Source organism: Centropristis striata, chromosome 9, assembly GCF_030273125.1.
Source record: "Centropristis striata isolate RG_2023a ecotype Rhode Island chromosome 9, C.striata_1.0, whole genome shotgun sequence".
Lineage (NCBI taxonomy): Eukaryota > Metazoa > Chordata > Actinopteri > Perciformes > Serranidae > Centropristis > Centropristis striata.
Window position 1 is genome coordinate 9,926,269 of NC_081525.1, and position 26,612 is coordinate 9,952,880.

The following is a 26,612-nucleotide window of genomic DNA, read 5'->3' on the forward strand; positions in this document are numbered from 1 at the left end:
GAGACAATTCACAGTCTGCATGCTGCTTCTGGTCCACACCACCAGGCTCAGGGACGCTTCTGAGCTCATCAATTTGACATCGTCAACTTACATTTTATTTATTTATTAGTTCTAATAATGAATGTGCATTTAATCCTTTATAGTTTATATCTGTTTATTATTTCTGCAAATAAGGGCTACCTCAAACAAAAGCATTATTTTGTTTTTTATATGTTACTAGTACACATATTTGTATTTATTTTGTTAATCTTACTTGAATGATTTTCTTCTTATATACACTTAATGAGCATTGATGGAGGGAAATGTTTGATTTCCATAATTTCTGTGGTTGTTGTGACATCACAATAAAGACCTTGAAACATTTGACTTTTTTAATGACTGTCCTATAAAGTCATAACAAATGTGATCATGTCTTTCTATGACATACTATAGTATGACTTTTTTTTGGAGGGTCATTTTTGGACATCCCATAATATGGTGTTTTTTCTACGCTATTTTTGGACAAACTATACTACTATATGTATCAACAAACCAAAATTAGGCCATTTTAGGCATTTTCAAATTTGACCATTTTGACAAAAATCTAAATATTTTGGAAGGGTAATTCTTTGAAATCCAATTATATGATGTTTTTCTGTCATTTCTCGCCATAATATGCTCTAATATGTAACAACAGACTATAATTGACCAATTTTGGGGTATTTTTCGGCAATTTGAATTTTGACCATTTTTGACAAAAATCGACATAGTATAGTATGACTTTGTTTTGGGAGGGTCATTTTTGGACATCCCATAATATGGTGTTTTTTTAGGCTATTTTTGGACAAACTATACTACTATATGTATCAACAAACCAAAATTAGGCCACTTTGGGCATTTTTAGGCATTTTAAAATTTGACCATTTTGACAAAAATCAAAATATTTTGGAAGGGTAATTCTTTGAAATCCAATCATATGATGTTTTTCTGTCATTTCTCGCCATAATATGCTCTAATATGTAACAACAGACTTTAATTGACCAATTTTGGGGTATTTTTGACAAAAATCGACATAGTATAGTATGACTTTTTTGGGGGGGAGGGTCATTTTAGGACATCCCATAATATGGTGTTTTTTTACGCTATTTTTGGACAAACTATACTACTATATGTATCAACAAACCAAAATTAGGCCATTTTGGGCATTTTTAGGCATTTTCAAATTTGACCATTTTGACAAATATTTTTTGTCAAAATGTTTTTTGCCGAAATATTTTGGAAGGGTAATTCTTTGAAATCCAATTATATGATGTTTTTCTGTCATTTCTCGCCATAATATGCTCTAATATGTAACAACAGACTATAATTGACCAATTTTGGGGTATTTTTCGGCAATTTGAATTTTGACCATTTTTGACAAAAATCGACATAGTATAGTATGACTTTTTTTGGGAAGGTCATTTTTGGACATCCCATAATATGGTGTTTTTTACGCTATTTTTCGACAAACTATGCTACTATGTGTATCAACAGAATATATTCAATATCCAATTTTAAGCATTTTTAGGCATTTTAAAATTTGACAATTTTTTACAAAAATCAATCATACTTTAATGTATTATTTGTGTGAAAGAAATATAGAAGTGGAATAAAAATTCTGGGCTGGTTTTAATGTTTTGTGGTTTTTAAACTAACCATTAAAAACCTTCTTTATTCATGAAACAACACATTTGAACACAGATTTTTGGGTTAAACAAACAAATCTGCACCTTTATTGACAGATGATGATTCTTAACGTTCCTGAAGGGAAACTTTGGTGTTTTTATTTTACGCTAGACCCTGATGGGTCAAACCCCTCAGAGAAATAAAGTCTGATCTGCATGACAGCTGATAATAACAATAATCAAATTAAATAAGAAACTCATTGTTTTGTACTGAATGGATCTTAATATGACATATTCAGTGTTTTTAGAACATTTATGGTGACAACCTTACAGCTTCCATATAAAAAGTGAGGCCAAAACATCTGGACTGCCCCCTGGTGGCCAGCTGCAGTATAGGTTATAAACCCCACCACCAAATTTGTTGTTCAAGTGTTATTTTTTATGATCAGTTTGGTTTTAATCAGTTATTTGACTCTATAAAACGGGACTGTGATGTTGTGATTAACAGCTGTGCTCTGATGGTTCTGATTCTGGCTCCAAATGACATCACCAGTTTAATATTTTGGCTTCACTGTTGTACAGAGGGAGGGATATTTATTTACAGAATCACAAACGAACACAACACTCACACTGAAGAGCTGCGTTCACACAGAGCACCTGATGACCCCACAAGCTTATTTATATTCTATATATTCTATTTCTATAAAACCTTCCTGAACTGACCCACACCTGGTCCTGAAGTGAGATAAAACAGAGTCACACCTGAGCAAAATAAAACTTTAGTCTGCAGTGTGAACGCAGCTTCTTCACTCTGATTTAAAAACATGATCAAAAACACCAACGTTTCCCTTTAAACTTTCATCACTTTTCTCGACATCAACAATTTATTGCTCCTACAGCATCAGTTCTGTTGTTCTGTTGGTGGTGCGTTTACTTGCTGTAGTTTTTTCGAGTCCTCAGAGGCTCCAGTCAGTGAGCAGAGCTGCCATGCTGCTGCGTCCTGTTTGTCCACCGGAAGTCACTAAAGTCCAAACAGCGGCCATTTTAAACAGTCTGCTGCTTTAATTCGTCACAAACCAAAGAGTTCATTTACCAAATGTATAAAAATATGTCTCTGGATTTTTAAGGACATTTTAAAGCATAATTCTACTGTTATCAAATGTTATCAAATGTGACATCAATTATTATATTTTATTCTCTGACTATCACACATAAATCCCCTGAATTAGCCCTTAAATTAACCCTGAATATACAGAAAATAAAAATCATTTGTATGACCCCATTATTAATCAGGATTTTAAATAAAGAATGGAGCAGAATTTATGAAATAATGTTGTCAGCTGAATATTTAAGAAACACTTCATCACATTCATATTTAAACTTTATAGATTGTCATTAATTAAAGATGTTTTATGGATCTTCTGTTTGGGTTTAAGATAATGTAGAAACGTTTCTATGAATGTGTTTTCTGGTCTGTTTCCTTGGTCTCTCTGCAGGGGACTGAGCTGCTTCTCAAGTTTTCTTTTTATAAATGTAAATATTTCAGATTCACTGATAGCTCCTAGCATCCTGACATCACATCAGTCTGGAACCTCTCTGAACAGACCGACAACCAATCAGAGCGGAGGAGCGTGTGAGTGACAGCAGGACAAACGTGGCGATCATAGAAATGTTTGAAGAGTAAAAGAACGACCTGATCGGGTTTTTTTTTATTTATGCTTTCACCCGTTTAAAATGGCCGCTGTGTGCAAAGGGTCATGTGACCTGTGCAGAGAGCATCACCTCCTCTGATTGGTCAGTCTGCTGTGGAAGGGCCGGACTTTGGACAGGACTTTGTGAGGCGGGTCCGTCATGGTCGTGACGCACTTTGTATTGGCGGGGAGTGTTGTCACTGGGGCGGTGGTGGGCGGGGCAGTGGGCGGGGCAGTTTGAGGGGCAGTGGGCGGGGCTTCTGTTGCTGTTGTTGTTGTTGTTGTTGTTGTTGTTGTTGTCACTGTCGACGGGTTGTTTGTCACCGTGTCAGCAGGTGTGGAAAGAGTGGTCTGGATCTCGGCCCTCCTGGCGAGCGCGGTCCTCAGCCTCTCCCTCATCTGTTCGATCTCTTCCTGCAGCTCCTGCAGCTCGCCGGGCCGGGGCGGGTCCACCGGTTTAGGGGGAGGGGCAACAACGGCAGGGGGCGTGGTTACAGCAACAGGGGGAGGGGCAAAGGGTTTGGGTTTGGAGGAGGAGGGCATGGCGAGCACCAGGCTGGCGAGTGAAGCCGCTGGTCCTCCGTTCTCACACAGTCTGCTGTTTGGTCCCGCCTTCGGTCTGGGGGGCCCGTCACTCTCTGGTTTGGCCCCGCCCACCTTGGCTTCCGAAGTGGCCATGCGAGCGAGCAGGCGGCGGGTGTTCAGGGTCTCCAGGTTGAAGTGGACTCGTTTGAAGTCTCGGGCGTCCTTCACAGCGGCGGTTGCGGCGGCGTCCTTACTGGCCTCGTTGTTCCACTTGGCTGAGGCTCCGGGGGGCGGCGGGGCCGGGGGGCCCGGGGGGGGCTGAGACTTCTCCAGGTTACAACTGAACAGAAACATAAACATCTGTTTTAACAAACAAATAAACAAACAAATAAACATGTTTTTATTTTCTCCCAGAATCCTCCTGTGACGAACCTCTTCTCTTTCTCTAATCGCTGCCGCTTCACATCTTCATACGTCATGTTGAGAGCGCGGTGGATCTTCTGTCAGACAAACACAAACAGGAAGACGACGTCAGGACACATCCTCAGAACCCTTTAGAACCTGAACATCCAGTGAGAACCCTTGAGAACCCGAACCTAAACTGAGAATCCTTGAGAACCTGAGCATCCACTGAGAATCTTTAGGATCCAGAACATCCACTGAGAACCCTTCAGAACCTGAACATCTACTGAGAATACTTGAGAACAAGCAAATCCACTGAGAATCCTCCCAAACCTGAACATCCACTAGGAACCCTTGAGAACCTTAACCTTCATTGTGAACCCTTCAGAACCTGAACCTCCATTTAGAACCCTTCAGAACCTGAACCTTCATTTATAACCCTTCAGAACTTGAACATCCACTGGGAACCCTTTAGAACCTGAACCCCCATTAAGAACCCTTCAGAACCTGAACCTCTATTTATAACCCTTGAGAACATGAACATCTCCTGAGAACCCTTGAAAACCTGAACCTCCATTTAGAACCCTTCACAGCCTGAACATCCACTGAGAACCCTTCACAACCTGAACCTTCAATTAGATCCTGTAGAACCTGAACATCTACTGAGAACCTTTTAGAATCCGAACCTTCACTGAGAACCCCTTCAGAACCTGAACATCCACTGAGAACCCTTGAGAACCTTAACCTTCATTGTGAACCCTTCAGAACCTGAACCTCCATTTAGAACCCTTCAGAACCTGAACCTTCATTTATAACCCTTCAGAACTTGAACATCGACTGGGAACCCTTTAGAACCTGAACCCCCATTAAGAACCCTTCAGAACCTGAACCTCTATTTATAACCCTTGAGAACATGAACATCTCCTGAGAACCCTTGAAAACCTGAACCTCCATTTAGAATCCTATAGAACCTGAACATCTACTGAGAACCTTTTAGAACCCGAACCTTCACTGAGAACCCCTATCTATTTATAACCCTTGAGAACATGAACATCTCCTGAGAACCCTTGAAAACCTGAACCTCCATTTAGAATCCTATAGAACCTGAACATCTACTGAGAACCTTTTAGAACCCGAACCTTCACTGAGAACCCCTATCTATTTATAACCCTTGAGAACATGAACATCTCCTGAGAACCCTTGAAAACCTGAACCTCCATTTAGAATCCTATAGAACCTGAACATCTACTGAGAACCTTTTAGAACCCGAACCTTCACTGAGAACCCCTTCAGAACCTGAACATCCACTGAGAACCCTTCAGAACCTGAACCTCTATTTAGAACTCTTCAGAACCGAACCTAAATTTAGTACCCTTGAGAACCTGTACATCCACTGAGAACCTTTTAGAACCCGAACCATCACTGAGAACCTTTCAGAACCTGAACCTCCACTGAGACTGACTCCTGAAAGTGATTAAACTTTTGGGTCAAACAGAAACTCAAACAGAGACTCTGGTGTCTCACCTGTGACGTGTGCAGCCAGTACTTCAGGTTCTGGCGGCGGCGGATGTGCGGCAGGACGAGTTGGTAGAAACCGTGTTCACCCGCCAGAGTCAGCAAAGCTCCGCCCACTCCAGCACACAACAGCACAAAGAGTCCTGAAAAGTGACTGATCCCCATCTGAAGAGTCTGATGCAGAGGAAGAAGAAAAGGAAGAGAGAGGAGACAGAAACAGTTTTTCATCAAATGTGATCTGATCTGCATTTTCATCCCAAATATAGACAAACACAAGGTGCTTATCCTAATACCACACAAACAATAACAATAATATCATGTCCTTATGAACACATCCAACAATCTTTGACTAAATATTGTTATTGTTCCACATGTACCATCACATGTCTGAGGGGTTCAGAAGCTCAAAACGCTCATCAGAACTGTTGTGCATTTTTATTTACTACATGTACATTTGTGTTTGTGTTTTTGTTTGTGTTTGTCTGGAGGGGCAGACTGACCTCAGTGACGGCGAACACTCGGTTCCCACACGGAACCACTTTGTACCATTTGTCGTGCAGCAGGTCCATGTAGCCCTCTGACTTATACCTGCTGATGAACTCCGAGATGTTGGAGGTCAGAGGGGAGTTCTGAGGCAGGCCGATCCCATAGCCTAAACAACAAACAATTAACAATAAACATTAAATTGAACAACACATCATGTAAACAATGAATATTAATAAATAAACTGTTAACCATTTTACCATAACGTAATAATAATAAACAATTAATGATATGTCTGACATAATGAACAGTAAACAACAGCCAGACAAATAATTTCTGTTTAAAATCCAATGACGATGAATTATAAAGTAACTTAACACTCAAAATACAGAATTTTAACAAAACAAAATTATGTAATGTCATAATGAGGAAAAATGTCTTCATAACAAAAAACTGAAGAGATTCTAAAAATGAAGCTGTCGGATGATTAAAAGTCTGTAAGTAAAAGAATTGGACTGTGAGAGTAATAATATCACAGATGAATGAGAATAATTAACAGAAAAGCAAGAAGAGAAAAGAGTCAGACTGAAAGTTTTAATGCTAATTATCAGACGACATGAACTAATTAAATCAATTATTGTTTAAGCCAGAGATCAGCAGGAGCTCACAGGAAACACTGACAGCTGAACATTCGTCATCATCAGAGACTTTCCCATTACACTGAAACTTTCACTTTTAAAGGAACAGTACAACATTTAGATCTTACATTTTTGGTGCTATGCTAGGTCCGTTTCTATGCAGATGACTCACGAATCTCTTTTGATTCATTGTATAATGGTTCTGTTGCTGCAGCTGGAAAGGATTATGTTATTGCAGCAGGTTTTGATGTCTGGGAGTGTTTTTGATTTTTTTGTGTTTGCAGTGTGAATGCAAACAGAATAAAAAAGCTGTTGTCAGAAAACTTCATAGAAAAAAAATGATGTAATTTTGTAAATTTTAATTTCTAGCTCAATAACTTTAACCAGCATTTTGTTCTGCAGTGCCTTCAGTTCTAGATGGATACTGTTGTAAAGACGTTGGTCTGTTTTACTCTGGATATATATATATATAGTGTGTAGTGTGTGTTAGTGTTGAGCCCAGGGGTCCTTGCAGTGAATCTTTAAACTGTCTGACAGGTCCTCAGATCTGATTTGTTGAGACGAGGCTGATGATGAAACTTCATGAAACATGTTTGAATAAAAAAGCTTAGAGGAAGTTAAGATGAACCCAGACACACACACACACACATACACACAAGAAACTAAGGACCCAGCCCTTTTTTGAACACCTTCACACATAATTGACATGGATGGGGAAAAAAAGCACTATTTGCACTGTGCTCATGCATCTATGTCATATTGGACTTCACACTCGTGGCTCTGACTCATATGTTGTCTTCTGACTTCTGACGCTCTGGATAAAAGGGTCTGCTAAATGAAACTGTGACATTTAACCACACACACACACACACACACACACACACACACTGTCTCACCTTCGATGGCGAACGGTTTCCCGACCGTCGCCAGTTTACAGTCGGCGTCGATGGAAACCTCGTAGTCGAGAAGAGCTTTGTCCATGATGAAGGCATCGAGCTGAGGAGGATCTGTCCTTCAACACAGAGCAACATGGTTACTACGGCAACTACAGCAACTACTGAAACTACTGAAACTTCTGCAACTGCTGCAAATACTGAAACTACAACAACTACTGCAAATACTAAAACTACGGCAACTACAGCAACTATTGCAAATACAGAAAGTACAGAAACTACTGCAACTACTGAAACTATGGCAACTACTGAAACTACTGAAACTGGCAACAACAGTAACTGCTGCAACCCCCATTTACAGTGGTGATGAGTACATTTACAGACAGTATAGAAATAGAAATTCAAAGTACAGTTAACAGACAAGATAAATGAATAACTAAAAATGCTAATTTAATACTCAAAGCTAAAAACAGTTGCAGGAAAGTCCGCAATCAAGCTACAAAATTGAAAAAATTTAAAATCTACTGCAACAGTTGCAACTACTACAACTATTGCAACTACAGCAACCACTGAAACTACTGAAACTATGGTAACTACTGCAACTATTGCAACTACAGCAACCACTAAAACTACTGAAACTACGGCAGCTACTGCAACTATTGCAACTACAGCAACCACTGAAACTACAGCAACTACTGCAACTATTGCAACTACAGCAACTTCTAAAACTACTGCAACTACAGCAACTATTTAAACTACTGAAACTACTGCAAATACGGAAACTACGGAAATTACGGAAACTACAGAAGCTACTGCAACTACAACAACTACGGAAGCTGCTGCAACTACAGCAACTACTGCAAATGCTGAAACTATGGCAACTACTGCAACTAATGCAACTACTGAAACCACAGCAACTACCTCAACAACTAAAACTGCTGCAACTACTGCATCTATGGCAACTATTGCAACTACGTCAACTACTAGAAACTACTGCAAATGCTGCAACTACTGCAACTCCTTCAACTCCTGCAACTACTGCAACTATAGCAACTATGGCAACTACTAAAACTAGAGCAACTACTGCAACTAGGGCAACTACCAAAACTTAAACTAGTACAGTATTAGTTGCTGACTTTGTTTCAGCTCCTGATTGGCTGAGGCTGTTGTGATTGGGTCAGACAGATCTGAGGTCAGCTGTTGACTCATCTGAGCTTCCTGTTTGTGTCTGATTACAAAATAAAAGCCCGAGCTCACACAGAGCGGTGGTGAATATTTATGATCCTGATGAAGAGTTCTGGTCTGAAGAGCAGCGAGCTGATTGGCTCTCAGAGTCTGATGATGATGAGGAACACTCCACAATCAGCACAGATCAACTCAGAATATAAATCACATCAGAGGAACTTTACATTTGTCCTCAAGTGGCGTTCTCCGCCTGCGTTAACTCCTTGTTAACAGTTAACAGGCAGCTCAGACGGTAACAGCTTGGCCATTCAGTGCCTGTGGACAGATGCTGCTGTCATGTCCCCAGGTCGGCATGTCCCCCCGTCCCTGCATCCCCATGTCCCAAAGTCCCAATATCACCATGTCCCACATCCTAAAGTCCCAAAGTGGCTGATTAAACTCGCCACTCCTCATCAGTAGAGCAGCATGTGACGTCTGTGTGAACTCACAGGAACAGGACAACTGAAATGTCCTTTAAACCGGCGTGTAAATAGCACACCACTTTCAAAGACATTTCAGTTGTTCAGTTGGTGTCCAAACGTTTTAAGCTTTGCTCATTTCATTTAAAGTTGCACTCCCAGTCCCAGCTCGCCACAGATGGACTGTTTGAAACAGTCCCAGTTTTAATAAAGTGGTTAAACAAAACACTTCAGTTTAACTTCAGGAAAAGGTCGTGAGGCGGGTTAAAAAAAGCATGTTTCTTACTTAAATTAAGGCTGTCACTTTTATTCAAAACTAATTTGCATCTGTTCTAACATTGTTAATATTCACACGTAGTTCTCGTCGATTCTCTTACTTGAGAGTGGCGACTCCTTCAGGCGTGGTCGGCTCGTTGAAGCGCCTCATGTACTCGTGCATCTCCGGAAAACTCTTCCTCATGTAATCCTCGGCGCTGCTTTCCCGCACTGTCCCAAAGCGAAAACCTCTGGACGGGTGGTGCAGCTGACACCAAGAAAGAAGAAGAAGAAGGAGTTTAAACAGACGATTTACAGACTTTATGCTCTATAGAAACATGAGAAACTGTTGAGAACCAGAAACCACAGACGTTAAAATGTAACTGATGAGTGCAGGTTAGTTTTTGGATTCTTTCATCTGAAGAAGTTTCATTTGTCTGGACTTGGTTCTTAACGTGACGTCCAGCTGTAGATGAACGTTCTGGTCGACCCACTCAGGTCGAGTATTTTAATTTTTAATTTTTATTTCTTCTTCAGGTCCTGCTTATAAACATGTTGTTGCATGTCAGAACTGACTTAAAAAATTTGGGTGGAGAGCAAAAAATGTGTCTTGAAACATCTCAAGAAAAACAATTTTTCTTGTCTTGAATGAAGTGACCAGAAGTGATCATATTTGTATGAGAGGGCGGAGCTAAGGTATCTTGGTTAGCAAGATTAAAAAAAACAAGATCTCCGACCTAAACGACAGAATGGATCGTTTGTCAACACCACCCATAACGACACATAGAGTGTGTCAAAATAAACGTTTTGCAGCTCATGGTACAGAGCGGAGCTTTCTAAAAATAGCACATACGCCATTAAACATACACGTTTGGTTCATGGTTGTAAAAAAAACTGCAGTTTCTGGGAATTAAGGCTACAAAACCACTGACCTAGGTTTAAGGTAAAGAAAAACTCCTGGTTAGGCGTTCTAAAAGACAGTTTAAACAGTAAATAAATTATGTAAATGCTGGAAGTGAAGTAGTTACACGGGTGACGTGACCCACGGAAGTTACGTAAAAAAAAAATGAAGTTAGATTTAAAAAAAACAACCTGATTCACAAACCGTGAGCCACATAAGTTACGCAAGTTACCAAGTTACATAAAAGTCGTTTACATTTGTTTTAACACGGGACGTAAAACCCTGTTCCCCTAGGTGAAAGTCAAGTTTGTTCAAACAAAGGCCAAAGATGAAAACATACAGTGCACTGTGGTAGTGACCTGTCAATCATGCTGTAGCCCCGCCCTTCTTCCTGCTCTGTTTGACTCTAAATTAACCATCATTTACTAAATGAACATGATGTTGTGTGAAGAAGACTTGAAACTAACGGCTGAGACCATGAACTCATTATGAGAATGTTTACTGAGGTCAAAAATCATTTTCTGATAGACTTCTATACAGTCAGACTTCTCTCTGCAGCCGGGGGAGTCGCCCCCTGCTGGACGTTCAATTCTCTAAATGACGTCTTCTTCTTCTTCTTCTTCTTCTTCTTGTGGTGAAATTTCTGACGGGAGAATCTGGAGGCTTGAAATGTTTGACTTTTCTTCAGTGTGTTTCTGTAATAATAAGTAGGCCTGTCACAATAACACATTTTTTAGGACGATATATTCTCCCAGAAACTATCATGATAAACAATAGTATTGTTGTGTTAATGTTGTTTTAGTTTTATAACCATATTAGAGCATAATAAGTTCATCCTTTTCTACAGCAATTCATTTTTAAATCTCAAGAATATTAAACATTGGAATTGAAATGTGGAAAAGAAATATTAAAATATTCTAGATAAATAAAACATAGATAAACTACAACCAAAACAAATAAAATCAACTTTCAGGCTGTTAACAAAACATTGCAATGAGATAATCATTTTGTATTTTATTATATTATTATTAAAATAACATATAAACAGCTGGATGGCTGCTTGGAAATATAGTGGGGGTTTTTTCGACAGTTTGTGCTGCCTGTCAAACATTTGCAGCTTTACTTTAAATACAAAAAAGCACAAAAAGTCGCACATGTAAACAACAATATACTGAGTCCAGAAAAAAAACTATCGTGTCCATTTTTATATATTGAAAAATAAGTCGATATAGTCATTATCATGACAGGCCTAATAATAAGTGCATATTTTTTGATTATATTAAGCTGTTCATGTGTAGATTATATACTATATATTGGATATGTGTGTTTAAAACGCAGACTGGCTGCAGCGTTCACAACAGAGAGTCTGAGTCTCTCCACATTAACAGAAAAAGTTAATTGCACACAGATGGACGCCCCCCCTCCTCCCCGCTCAGCTCCCAGCAGCCCCGGCTGTACAAACACTCACAGACGTGTTTCATGCTTCAATCAGCTGCTGAATTAAAAGTGTAATTAGGACGAGGCAGGTGATCCGAAGAACAAATTTAATCTGTAATTATTTCACGACAGGAAGCAGAAAGTGAATGAATAATGACTCGGAGCGTGAGGCAGAAGTCAACACACACATCTGATTTATCGTTATGATTTCTGTTCCATTTTCATTAACGCTGAAAGATGAATTATCAGATCCTCATTTCCTGTCAGCTCTCTACGCTTTAATAAAAACATTTTATCAGAGTTGAAGCGGCACTAATTATTATTTAATTTACAATGAATCAAACGTCAGTAGTAGGCAGTGACGAACCCAACGACAGCTCAGTGGAGCCACCAGGGGGCGCTGTGACCTCACCTACTGTCAGAGTGGTTTATATTTATCAAAGAGTTTTGTAATAAACAAACATCAAACCTTTTAACTACAGACAAACCGTCATGCTGTTTGATGATGTCACACTCAGAGGACAACAGATGGTGACATCACCAGTAGATCAACCAATAGGAGGCAGTTTAATCCTCTGGAGTCACTGTGATCAGATCACATGACTTCTTGGTGACATCACGCTGTAAAATTGCAGCAGCATGTTTCCTGCCGTCAGCTTCCCTCTAAAGCTCTGTTTAGATGAGACGATCTGGAGAGAAAATGCAAAAGTGGCGTTGCGTTCTCATTTTTTATTCCGCGTTTAGACGAAATACTAGGTGGCTACGTGGTACTGTGAAGCACTGATACACAACACCACCAAGAGCTGAGCATCAAAGACACTTCTCTTCTCTCCTGATAATTCTGGTTAGATTCTGCCCCCTCTGGATGGAGAGAGGTACTGCCTCAAGCAAAGGAGTTCAAGTATCTCGGGGTCTTGTTCAGCAGTGAGGGTAGAACGGAGCGTGAGATGGACAGGCAGTTTGGTGCAGCGTCAACAGTAATGTGGGCATTGTACCAGACCGTTGTGGTGAAGAAGGAGCTGAGCCTGAAGGCAAAGCTCTCCATTTATCTTCATCTATATTCCAACCCTCACCTATGGTCATGAACTTTGGGTAGTGACCCAAAGAACGAGATCGCTGATACAAGCGGCTGAAATGAGCTTCCTCTGAGGGTGTCTGGGCTCAGCCTTAGAGATAGGGTGAGGAGCTCAGACATCCGGAGGGAGCTCGTAGTAGAGCCGCAGCCTCGGGGTCCCCCAGGAGGAGGTGGACGTTGTGGCTAGGGAGAGGGGCGTCTGGAATGCCCTGCTTATCCTGCTGCCCCTGCGACCCGGCCCCGGATAAGTGGATGAGAACAGATGAGCTGATCAGAGACACTTTTGTGTTTTCAACCCTTTAGATGGAAACTCAATGATGGAGCGTTTTTAAGAATTCCACTCTGGAGGGTGGTTTCATTTTTTTTTTTTTTTGCGTTTTTAAGCCCCAAAAACTAAATGAAAGGCACATCTGGAAAAATATTTTGTCATTTTCACCCGAGAACGTTGTCCTGTAAGCAGGCCCTGAAGTTCTGGCTTTAAACTCTATTGAATGGTGATGGGCCAAGTAAAAGGAGATAAGGTAAAATATATTTAGTATAAAATTTAATTGAGCATGATTGTGCTCTGAAAGTTAAAAAAACTAAATTTTTCAAATCTGATTTAATGTCTTTTGTGTTCTAAATGTTGATCCAGTAAGTCAAAGTGAAAAGATAATGATCAGGTCATATAGGTCAGGTTGGGCTGAAAACAATGATACCAACATGGCATGGTAAATATTTTTTAAAGTGGTCTACACAGGCCAAAGCAGACAAAATAGCCCAAAACTACAAAGGGTTAAAGTTGTCTAACCTTGGCGTCGTGGATTCCTGACACCTCCTCAAAGGTCTTCTCCCCGACCATGACGGCGGCGAGGTTGGCGGTGTAGCTGGACAGCACCAGCAGGCAGAAGATGGCCCACAGGTTCATCAGGAAGCGCCCCGTCCAACACTTGGGCGTCTTGGAGGAGACGGTGCGTCCGAACAGGATGGCATAGCACAGGTTGAGCGCAGACGAGTACGAGAACACCCTCATCCTGTTGCGTCCGTGCGGCGTCATGCCGTAAGGACTCTTCCACTCGTACAGCGTGAGGAAGAGTGCCGTGATGTGCAGCGCCAGGAAGATGCCCACCCACATGGACCAGTGCAGCGGCCACATGAAGGCTCCGATGGGCGCCGCGGTGTCCTTGCTGCGCACCAGGATGCCCAGGCTGGTGGAGAAGAACGGTGAGGTGAAGTCGATCACGCGACTCCGAGCCGAGTTAATGCTGAAGGAGGTGACCGCCATGTCGGCGAGGCCGCCCAGTAGATCCCCCACAAGCCCGGTCCAGCGGCCCCCCTTGCACGCGCCGTACTTCCCGTCCCCGACGATGTAAAGGTCGAACTCGAAGCCCAGGTCCTCGGCCAGCTTCTCCAGCAGGTCGATGCAGTATCCGTAGCAGCACTTGTTGTACTCTGCAGGCAGGAAGCTGCTGTTCCCGCCCGCCACTTCCCTGAAGAACCTCTCCAGAGTGTCCGAGCTGTTGGCGCCGGCGTCCAGGCAGTACTGACCGGCCGGGCAGCTGCCTTCGTTGTCCACGTCCCGCGTGAACACAAAGGGATGTTCCACCAGAGTCACCACCCGGACCCGACTCCCCGCCACAGGCATCCCCGGCCTCCAGCGGCCCCTGGTCCTCCCGCCTGTGCCCTCGGTCCTGTGGCGAGGTTTGGGTCCCTGCCAGACTCCCTGGTCCTCCACCTGCAGCTGGCCTCCCTCCCAGCTGCCCACCGTCACCCAGGTGGGCTGCCCCAGCGCATCCCGCCGCAGGCTCCAGATGTGGAAACGCTGTGAGGTGACGACCTGAGACTGGTTCTGGTGGACTCGGACAGGACCCGTCAGACCCAAGAAAGACGTGTTGGACAGGAACCTGCAGGACAGAATAAAAAACTGCAGGTAACACAAAGGCCAGATGGGATATCAGAACTTCCAGAACCAAACTGATTCAGTGAAATCCTTCCATACATTCCTGCAGTTACTATTCAGAATGGTCGCCGGCAAAAAGTGTATAAGCAAAAAGAGTTTTTCTCATGTAGTACAAATTTGCCATTTTCGCCTGCTGCATTTGAATATTTCTGCATACTGAAGTCTCCAAACAGGCTTCGAATTATATAAACTGGAAAGCTGAGACTCGTGTGGATTCAATAAGGCCAGTTTTCTTGGCCAGTTCATTGCAGTGAGGGCATTTCTTGAGTCTCGACCTCAGTGTATAAAATGAGCTGCTGTGACCTCTAGGATAATCACAGCCTCATGAACTTTACAACCACAAACTAGAGCAACCTAGAGTATTCAGAGGATGTGCAGCTGTCCTAGGTATATTGACAACAAGAGGGTTTCTCAGCAGTTTGAAAAACAGAAGTACTCATCATCCAATCGCTGAAAATACAGAAATCTCCAAAGTTTCCAAAGTTTTTTAACCCAAATCACAGAATGGATTATTTTATGTTGTTCCAAAGATCTTGGCATATTGATGTAATATTTTGGGGGTTGTTTCTGACCATTGTTATCCATTCTCTGTATGAATAAAATTGCAATACTCAGCTCCAAATGTGTGGAACAAATGGTATCAACCCAAAAATTGCTGCAACAATTTATGGGACATAGATAAACATGGACTGGACCTTAGAAAGCCAACCCTAATGTTATGACCCTTTATTCACCATAAAAGTTATTGTTGGTAAGTCTCATTGTTTCAATCAATGTATTTGTATGTTCCAAATATACTTAAATTAGATTTTTAAAGAAGCTAAAATAAGGGTTTTGAATGCTTAAATATCATCTTTGCCGTTTTTAAAATGTCCCTCTGATTAAACACTGGCTGTTACAGACTCATGTTCTACAGTCTGTTGTTGCTCCTGTCCCAGCTGTTAGGGAATGTGTTGCTGCATCAGATTGAGATTAAACAAACATATATTCAAAGCTGATTAAATAAAACATTAAAAAAAATCTTTGTACAGTTTTCAGTTGAATATACGTGAAAAGAATGAATACATTATGTTTTGTTTATGTTTGAGCTGTTTGGATGAAAACCTGAATGTTTCTGGAACCTTCTATTCATATTCAGATCTTCTGTAAGTGTATATATGTGTGTGTCGGGGTGTTTCTGTGGTTCAGTGAGACCATCAGGACAAAAGTTAAACACGACAGTCATGGTTGTATATTTGCTGCAGAAGTCTGAGAGGATTTTCATGTGATCTGATGTTTCTGTTTCTCTTCACGCTTTCTTTCATTCCTTTTGTTCTTTTTCTTCTGGGGTTGATAATCCGTCCGCTGAGGTTTTTATCTCTCCGTCTGACTGTAATTTCATTTACTGTCAATGTGTTTGATCTTTTTCTGTCACTGAACTAAAACCCTTTATCCTCCTCCAACCTGCAGCTCATCCTGTTTCACCCTCGCCTCCTCTCATCCGTCTGCACCTCCTTGTCTCCTCGTCTCCTCACCTCCTTGTCTCCTCATCCTCTCTGTCCTCCTGCCTGTGACCTCGGCTGCTCTTCATCATGCTCACGTGTCTCAGACGACAGAGTCTTATCGGTTTATTACCTGTCTGACCTGCGTTATCATGGACACGGCTCCACCTCGAGCAGGTTCACAAGGTCGGTGTCATTAATTCAGTCAGTCGCTGTTTCGTTTAATTTTTCTTTCAGTCTCGTTAGTTTTAGATAAAAACCTTCCATCACCTGTATCGGGACATTTACATGGTATAAAAACAAGTTTTACACTTTCAGTCGGTCACAGGACTCATATATTTAAGGAGCCGTCAGCCCGACCTTCAGTGGTTCAATGTAACGTAGTACATTTATCCAAGTACTGTACTTTAGTACAATTTTGACATACTTGTACTTTACTTTAGTATTTCTATTTATGTAACTTTATACTTCTACTTCACTACATTTTAGAGGTAAATATTGTATATTTTACTCTACATTTAGCTGACAGCTTTAGTTACTTTTCAGGTCAAGATTTAACATAAAAAACATGATAAATTTAGTGATGAGACATCTATTCTAAATTAGACTTCTTAATTAATTAAGTAGTTAAAATGAGCCCTGTCTTTACAAAGTTAAAACACTGCTGACATAAATGCATCAATACAAAAATCTAATGATGTATTTAGAATATATAAAAGCCAGAAAGACTTTCCCCACAGACTTCCATCAGTAAATAAAGGTCAGACTCGTTTCACTGTCAGAGTTTGATCCATTCAGTCTGATAACATTTTGGAAAGTCTAGAAGAGTCGAAAGATTAAAACGTTTTATTCACATTCAAATTAATGGAGTGCGAAACATGAATTAGAAGTCTTTAGTGTGCTGCTCCACGGGCCAATCCTGGGATTTTTTAAAAGATCCCGGTATCAAACCTTTTTGGCTTCCTGCTCCACTGAGCAGCTTTCATAGGAATGAACAGAGCCCCGCCTCCAACACTGTATCAGTTCTCTCTATAAAGAGAAAAGACAGAGTGGTTCCATTGTTTTAAAGTGACATAAGACATAAGTCTGATACAAGCCCTGAATGTTCATTTTAAAAATATATATATATATTAGCATTTTTTGTTTTTTTAAGGATCCAAGTTTAAAGCTCTGAGTATTTTTGTAAAGATCCAAGTATTTCTTTTAAAGATCTGAGGGTTTCCTTAATATCAGAGTTTTTGTTTTTAAAGGATCCAATTATTATTTTTTAAAGTTCTGAGTTTTTTTCCAAAGATCCAAGTGTTTTTTTTATGATCTGGGTATCAAACATTTTCGGGTTCATGTTGCACTGAGCAGCTTTCATAGGAATGAACAGAGCTCTGTCTCCAACCCTGTATCAGTTCTCTTTATGAAGAGAAAACAAGTGTTTCCATCGTGTTAAAATTACATCAGACTGGCTGATACAAGCTGTGAATAATTATAATTTTAAAAATTAGCATTTTTTGTTTTTTAAGGATCCAAGTTTAAAGCTCTGAGTATTTTTTTTCAAAGATCTGAGGGTTTTTTTTATGTCAGAGTTTTTGTTTTTTAAGTTCAGAGTATTTTTCTTTAAGATCCAAATGTTTTTTAAGATTTATTTAAGAACTATTTTAGCGTCATGCTCCACTGAGCAGCTTTCATAGGAATGAACAGAGCCCCGCCTCCAACCCTGCATGAGTTTTCTTTAAAAGAGAAAAGAACAAGTGGTTCCATTGTGTTAAAGTGACGTCAGACCGACCGATACAAGCTCTGAACTATTTAACAATTGTTGATTTGTAATCATCATTTAACTAAAGCCTGTAAATGATAACTTTGGCTGTTTATATTTATTTTATTGGGTCTCACTTCATCCTTCACAACAACTTGTACACGAGCTGAACTACGTCAGGCTCACACACCCGTCTCTTCTCAGTGTTTGTCAGAGACGTTTAAAGATGACAAATAACAACATTGATTCAGCATTTCCTAAACAGCGCCCCCTGCTGGCAGATCAACTTGTCCTCAATCATAAACTTAACGATTATTTCTTCTCCAAGGTCAGAGCAGAAAAACGTCTTGGATAAATCAGCTGACTGTTTTAAAACACCTTCAGTAAGTTTCTCTCCGAGCTGAGCTTCATTATATATATTTTTTAATATTGTTCTCTGTGTGAACGCTGCGTTGCGTTTTAAAACTGCTGTATAAATGAAGTTTTAATGACTTGTTTCAATAATCCCACAGAGTCATAACACACGTTTATGGGAAAGATGAAATAAAGACGATAAGATGCATCAGGAGGAACGTTTTTATCGCCTAATTACCATCTGGAGCTTCAGGCTGTAATAAATCTGCTCGTGTTTATATTCAGAGAAAAACACAAAAATTGTATGAAGAAGAATTTATGAATATATATGAACATTTATATAAACTTATATTTGTGTGTGTGTGTGTTTCCCCTTTTCCTCCAGAGGTGAAGATGGAGGAATTAAAATCTGATAACACACATAAAATTATTAATATTCACAGAGCTTCTGCAGAAATATCAGAACTCGTTTTGGAGAGAAATGAAGGAAACCTGTAAATTATTAATATGTAATCAGTTGTCTGATTATAAATCTGCTGCTCATGTCCACACAGTCAGACTGAAGCAGCAGCATTTAATCTGTAAACACAGTGAGATATTATTTATTATAAGTAATTATAATAAGTATATACATAAGTAATATACATTATAATGAACAATATACTGTGTATTTCTTCTGGTGAAAAGGGAAGCTTTTAGGAATAAATGTGATGGAAAACATTTCCTCAGACTTTCACATGTTAATTGTTAAATGTAATTTTATTTAAAAATAATAAAAATAATAATTAAAAAATATCTAATAAATGATATACATTTAAAAATATACAAAATGATGCCCACAAAGAATACTAAACTATGATAAAAGTAAATAATAAAAATGTTAAAAAAAATAATATAAATTAAAATGATTCCCCCAAAAGGAAACTTAATTATCATAGAATTTAAAAAATATATATAAATGAAAAAAATATATCCCCCAAAGAAAACATAATTACTATAAAATTTAAAATAAAATATTTAAAAATATATATATAAATTAAAAAAAGTATGCCCCCAAAATAAAACTAAATAAATTTAAAATTAAAAAATAAAACCATTTTTTTTTTTTTTAAATATGCCTCAAAGAACATAAATAATTCTAATGTTCCTCAGAGTGGTTAATAATATTTGTTACCTGGACAGGTATTGTCCTGACGATGGCACCTCGTGCTTGTTGGGTTTGTCATAGCAGTTCACCATGTTCTGGATCAGCGCCAGGTCCGGGCGCACCACGGTTGCCGCAGCGACGGCCCTGGTGACGAGCTGCAGCGCGTCTCTGACGTAGTAGTCGAGCGGCTTCCTCTCCACCTCTCCGTAGGCCAGCAGGCCGAGCGGCAGCCCGATGGCGTGCAGCGCGTCGGGGCTGAGCGGCTGTCCCAGCACCCAGTGCACCATGGGTAACGTGAGGCCCAGATCCTGGGCGCTGCGCAGCACCGCAGCCGCACACTGCGGGTCGGCGCCAAACAGCAGCACGGAGGCAGGCGAGGCGTGGTTCTGTCTGAAGTGTCGGGACAGGAAGTCATGGATCTGAGTGTCGTCGTGCGCCGACTGCGTCAGGTTCAGGAGGGCGCGTACCTGCCAGGCCACGGCGCCACCACTGTCCCACGATGCATCACTGCCGCTCCCGCCGTCCAGGAGATGCAGGAGACCGCGAGCCTCCTCCCAGCCCCGACACAGAACCACGGTACCCTCCCTCCAGCCGGACCGCTCCAGAACCGTCAGCAGCAGGTCGGACAGACCGGACTCTGGAACCCCCATTGCCATCTGCAGGTGGAACCGGTTCTACACAGGACCAGGAGTTAGAACCAGCAGGAGAACCGGGAGGAGGACCAGGAGGAGGATCAGCAGAACCAAAAGCAGAACAAGAAGGAGAACAACATGTCAGAGTAGAACAGAAAAGATTAATCATTAAACATCAGTTAATTAGATCATGTCTGGTGTCTGGAGAGGAATGTCAGAGAACCAACAGAGAACCATCAGAGAACCAATTGAGAACAATCTGAGAACCAACAGAGAACCATCAGAGAACAGTCAGAAAAAATCAGAGAACCAACTGCGTTGTATTTCTGTCCCCCTGTATAGAACCGATTCCACTGGGTCAGGGTGTTCTGTGTTCTGTGTGCACTGAGTTCATGGTGCATTCAGGTGCAGCTAGTAAAAACAGGAGATGTTTTGTCTCATTGGATGTTTGTGGATCAAAAATGTGAAATAAATAGTAAATAAATAAAATAATTTTCATCAGGAGAAACAGACGGAGAAAGAACAGACGGAGAAGGAACAGACGGACACGTTCTGCAGTAGACGCTGGTGATTGTTTCAGTTCGACTTTAAACTCTAAAACACTTTCTGATGAAATCAGGAATCTTCTGATAGAAATAAAACTATATCGTAAGTTTGTTTCAGGAGTCAGTCTGACCTTTGACCTCTGTGTGTTTCAGCCTGTAAATGAGTCGATTCTCTAACGTTCTCTCTCCATGGCGGAGGTTCTCCCCGCTGACCGGCCATCAGACAAACCGGTCCTGACAGAGCGCTAACAGGCTGCAGACACAGGAAATGGAACTCAGATTACACTTCAAGCTGCCTCCTCTGAGACCACAGAAGAAGAAATAGATCTATTTCAGCCTGATTGGAGGAGCTGTGATGTCATCCATCACACCTGTCCAGCAAACGGAGAAGAACTCTTCGGCTGCAGCTCGCCACACACGCACACACACACACACAGAACACACAAATGTTTTATCAAAAGTAAAATAAATTTGTGGATCCAAAGATTTCTTTAAAAATCTTCATGTTTTGCATGTATTGGATGTGGGATTCTTACATGTTGTTTCTGCTGGATGTGATGTTTGTAACAGACTCTCTGGGTCTTTTAGTGTTTTCAAGGATTTAAAATCGTCACATTGGGTCTGGATTTCTTCAGAACTCGCAATTCTCAACTTTTACAGTCTTTCTTGGTCGGTCTAATCAGAGAGACACCCCAGTTTACTAACATAACCTGTTAACTACGTATTTGTGCGAACATGATTTCTGCCTGCGTCTGGTTTTGCACGTTGTCATAATTTAAAGCTACATGTCTGCAGGGTGCAACACACAGCTGACCTGCAGGGGGCAGTGTAGCCACTAGCCATGGTCAGTGTGTTTCACAGTCTACAGATGTTAGCGCCCACTGTCACTTTTCCTGACGTGATCTCAGTATTTAAAGTATAATAACCTCCTGGAGTGTCGCCATGTTTGTTGTTTACCTCCTGTAAATCTGTAGTTCTCTACAGTCTGACTTCTCTGGTACGCCCTCTAGTGTTTGTCGCTTGTCATGTTCTTAGTTTGTCGCATTTGTTATGTTGGTTGTTGGTCGTTTGTCTTGCTTGTTTGACTTGTTTCTTGTGTTTGTCTTGTTTCTTGTGTTTCTTTGTTGTTTGTCATGTTTGTTGTTTTTATGCTGTTGATCTTGTTTTACTTGTTTGTCATGTTGGTTGTTTGTCGTTTTTATTTCGTTTGTCTTGTTTGTTGTTTGACTTGTTTTTCTTGTTTCTTGTTTGTTGTGTTTGTGATATTTGTTGTGTTTATTTTCTTTGTTGTGTTGGTATTGTTAATCGTGTGTATGATCGTCATGTTGGTTAAGATGTCGTGTTTGTGTTGTTTGTGTTGTTTGTTGTGTTTGTCAGCTGTGGTAGGTCTGAGTCCCTGCAGCTCCATGTCCTGTTAATCAGCTTCAGCCTCGAACAACTGACAGAAGAATAAAAACCATCAGGCAGCAGAGATCAAAGAGATGCTCTCTCTTTCTTTCTCTCTCTCTGTTGTTATGGTGATGCAGGACACGTCGCCCGTCACGGTGACGGCGCTCTGACAGGACGATCTTTAAGGATTTAGAGCGTCAAACCTGCGAGAAGAGAAACGTCGAAGAAACGTCCATCCGAGGATAAACGATGAGAGAGAGGATGCCAGAACACTGCTGCCTGAAACAACACTTCAGTTCACTCTGTTCTGATAGACTGCACTCTACTTTATCTATGTTGCTTCACCTTTATCACCATCCATCATCCATCCATCATCCATCCATCACCATCCATCATCCATCCATCACCCATCCATCATCTATCCATTATCCATCCATCACCCATCCATCATCCATCCACCATCATCCATCTATCTATCATCATCCACCATCCATCATCAGTCCATCACCCATCCATCATCCATCCATCATCAATCCATCATCCATCCATCATCCATCGTCCATCCATCGTCCATCATCAATCACTCATCCATCCATCCTTCCATCATAGGAAGTGTCAAGGTTACTGAAAGCGTCGAGGTGACTTGAAGTGTTGAAGTGACTGGAAGCATTAAGGTGACTGGAAGTGTTAAGGTTACTGGAAGTGTTGAGGTGACTGGAAGTGTTGAGGTGACTTGAAGTGTTGAAGTGACTGGAAGCATTAAGGTGACTGGAAGTGTTAAGGTTACTGCAAGTGTTGAGGTGACTGGAAGTGTTGAGGTGACTTGAAGTGTTGAGGTGACTGGAAGTGTTGAGGTGACTGAAATTGTTGAAGTGACTGGAAGCGTCAAGGTTACTGGAAGCGTCGAGGTGACTGGAAGTGTTGAAGTGACTGGAAGTGTCGAGGTTACTGGAGATATTGAGGTGATAGGAAGTTTTTACGTTTCACTGAACCACTGAATAGTTTTTATGTTGTTTACTTCAGTTTTTCACACACATGGAACATCATTGATGATGGCGGAGGTCAACGAGGGCGTGTGGCGCCCTGAGCTCCCCTCTGACATCACAGACACGTCCAGCAGACACGAGAGGAGGACAAGGACGAGACGAGGACGAGGATGATGTAGAGGACGATGCACAAAAATAACTTTTATTCTCAGACAGTTTCTGTGTTTGTGCAGACGGTGGCAGGAAACGTTTCCTGAGGAGAAAATAAAAAACCAGCTGAACCAACTGTTTCTGCTGAACAGAACCAGTCCAGCCCTGCAGCGTCGTCTGTCCCAGAGCATCCTGGGAAACGTAGGAAAACCCCTGACTGCAGCACAACTGGAGTCTGATATAATAATAATCCTCCGTGTCACTCAGGTCACTTCCTGTCGTTGGATTGGATTTATGATGTTGATCGTCACATCACCAACATTTTTCTGACCTCAATCCACCTATATCCACCTCCGCCACATGCCGCATGCCGCACGCCACACAGCACCTCTGATTATTTCACATCGTTTGTTTTTTTTTAAATCTCCTTCATACAAAGGAAATAATTATTTCTCATATTTATACAGTGAGAAGAGCTGCAACATCCATCAGTCAGTTAATCAATCAGTCCATCAGTGGAAAAACTGTGCAGAAACAAACAGTGTGTTTGACTTTAATGATGTGAACTTGTGAAAACAGAAACATCTGATCTTGTTAATAATTCACATTTAATATCTGGAAAACATCCAGAAATCTGAAACTTCGTTATGATTCGCTGAAAACAAATCAACTTCTATGAACTAGTTCAGGAACAAAGAACTTCGTCCCCTCTGACTCTGTTTTCACCCAATAACTCTCTTTCTTTTTTCTCTTACCTCTTTACTCTCTCTCTCTGAATATGTTTCGTTGCATTTTAGTTCAGAGCTTTTTAACTGTCTGATATTTCTGAAAGTCAGTTTTCATAACGATGTTCGATCCGCTGCGTCAGAGATGACGTATCCACAGCTCACCAACGGGACACTTCAGAGGGATGGTGTTATGAACGTAAAGCTCACCTGAACACCTCAGTGTAAATACAACACATTATTAAAAAAATAAATAATAATAATAATAATAATAATAATAATAATAGTAATAATAGTAATAATAATAATAACCATGTCTGGACGTGCAGTCTGAAGTTTTTCACAAACAGGGAATCAAAGAAACACAAACGACATCAAAGACTCACAAATGTCTGAATAAAATATAGAAATATATAAATAAATACAAAGAGAAGAGATCAAACACTTCTGTTTCCAACACAAATATCACCAACAAACTGAACTCAAAGTACTGATACAGTAAAAAAAAAAAAAAAAAAAAACAGAAGTAAAAGTAAAACTACTCATCAAAAGGACTCAAGAGCAAATCAACTAAAAAATATTCGCCATTCTCTTCACTTCTCTGAGAGCACAGAGGCGAATAAAACATTCACACCATTAACATCGAGGGGAGTTGAGCCATGGTGACCTTTGACCTCTGAGAGGTTGCAGCTTTAGACAGTAACAAACATGTGAGAGCAGCAGAGCAGCATGAAGCATGAAATCAGAAAAAAAACAGTGAAGTCAGTGAAGTGTCAGTTTGACTTCCTGCGACTCGACAACATTTACTGTCCAAGTCACAAAAATAGACTTGGCGTGTTTAATTCTGCTGAACAGCACACGAGTCACATGACCACACGAGTTACATGACCAGCTCTGACGTCACTGACCTGTCAATCATGCTTTCTGCTCTGCTTGACTCTAAATGGAACCATAATTTACTAAATAAACATCATGCTGTGCTAAAGAGGACTTGAAACTAACAATTGAAACTATAAAGTCATTATTACTGAGGTCACAAATAATTTTCTCATAGACTTCTATACAATCAGACTTCTTTCTGCAGCCAAGGGAGTCGCTCCCTGCTGGACGTTATACAGAATGCAGGTTTAGAATTGAGATTTGTATTTGGATTATATTGAAGAGGTTCATTAGGCCTACTGATATATTTTTTTTACACTGTTTTTCTATATAAGGCCAATAAAGCAAAAATATTTTCTTGTACCTGACAAATTTTGGCTACCTTGCCTCTGTAGCCTTCATCAGAGGTGTCACGTGATGTTGGTGTGACGTCGTCTGTGATGTGTTATATGGAGTTTCCATCCCACCTGATGTGGTGGGATGGCCATGTCCCCTGGGGTGCGAAATTTGTCAGGTACAAGAAAATATTTTTGCTTTATTGGCCTTCTATAGAGAAACAGTGTAAAAAAAAAAAGTATTTGGATTAAACTGATAAATGCGATGATATTTATCATGATAATCATGATATATTTATATATATATTTATATATTTATATTTATATATATATATTTATTGATTTATTTCATTATATTTTTTATTCATAATTGTATTTATTTATATATTTTTTAACATTTTATTGGAATCATTATTTTATTTTAATTATTATTATTATTATTATTATTATTATTTTATATTTTGTGCATGAATCTGGTTCTGTTCATTCGTCCTCCTTCAGAAGATAATGCCCTGAAATTCGTATGAAACCCTCATATTCGTGAGTCAGGAGGCGTGGCTTATTTGTGGTCAGGTGGCGTCCTCTAGTGGCCACGATAATGATGATGGGAGCGTCACAGGTGAGGCGATGTTGTAGATATAGAAACTAACACTACACTTACACTGTAAACCAGGAGAAGTTGGCTTACTTTCAGTGAAGTTCCAAATAAACTTCTGTACGTGAAAACGTTCTGAACCACAGTGTGACCAACGGATGGCGTCTGGCGGTTCAGTGCTCATTTTACTCAGCTCATCATTTCCAGTCCTGAAGTGGATCAAACATCAAACAGAACCTGCAGCTCTCTGAGACGTTCTCATGATATAAGACGAGGTGTGTGCTGAAGACTTTGTCCTCTTTATAAAAAGTGTCCCCACAGTGACTCTGCAGCTGCAGGAAACCCTCGTTACTGTGAGCTGAGTGTAATAATGTGAGCCGACAGCAGAGCTGCCACCGCCACCGCCAACACCCCGCCGCCGCCACTGGCTGCTGCTCGCTATTTAAATATTAACAGCAGTTTGCTCTCATTACTGTGAAGCAGCACATCATTAAAACCAGTCAGCTCTTCTTCTCCTCTCCTCTCCTCTACTCTCCTTTCCTCCTCTCCAGCACTTAATGAAAACTGCTGCCAGCGCCCCCTGCAGGCTGCAGGCCTCATTACAGCT

At 40.7% G+C, this 26,612-nt stretch overlaps 1 protein-coding gene across 1 annotated transcript in view; it reads right to left on the minus strand.

The window, feature by feature from the left end:
• Positions 1-1,665: 1,665 nt before the first annotated feature.
• The window catches only part of grin3bb (glutamate receptor, ionotropic, N-methyl-D-aspartate 3Bb), a 55,587-nt gene continuing 30,640 nt past the window's right edge, over positions 1,666-26,612 (minus strand). Inside the window, exons 2-9 of the mRNA XM_059342045.1 lie at positions 19,797-20,443; positions 13,892-14,984; positions 9,811-9,956; positions 7,794-7,909; positions 6,277-6,428; positions 5,786-5,950; positions 4,292-4,359; positions 1,666-4,199 (exon numbers count right to left, since the gene is read on the minus strand). Coding sequence (XP_059198028.1) covers positions 3,422-4,199; positions 4,292-4,359; positions 5,786-5,950; positions 6,277-6,428; positions 7,794-7,909; positions 9,811-9,956; positions 13,892-14,984; positions 19,797-20,443 — 3,165 coding nt within the window. The 3' untranslated portion in view covers positions 1,666-3,421. The remainder of the gene's footprint in view (positions 4,200-4,291; positions 4,360-5,785; positions 5,951-6,276; positions 6,429-7,793; positions 7,910-9,810; positions 9,957-13,891; positions 14,985-19,796; positions 20,444-26,612) is intronic.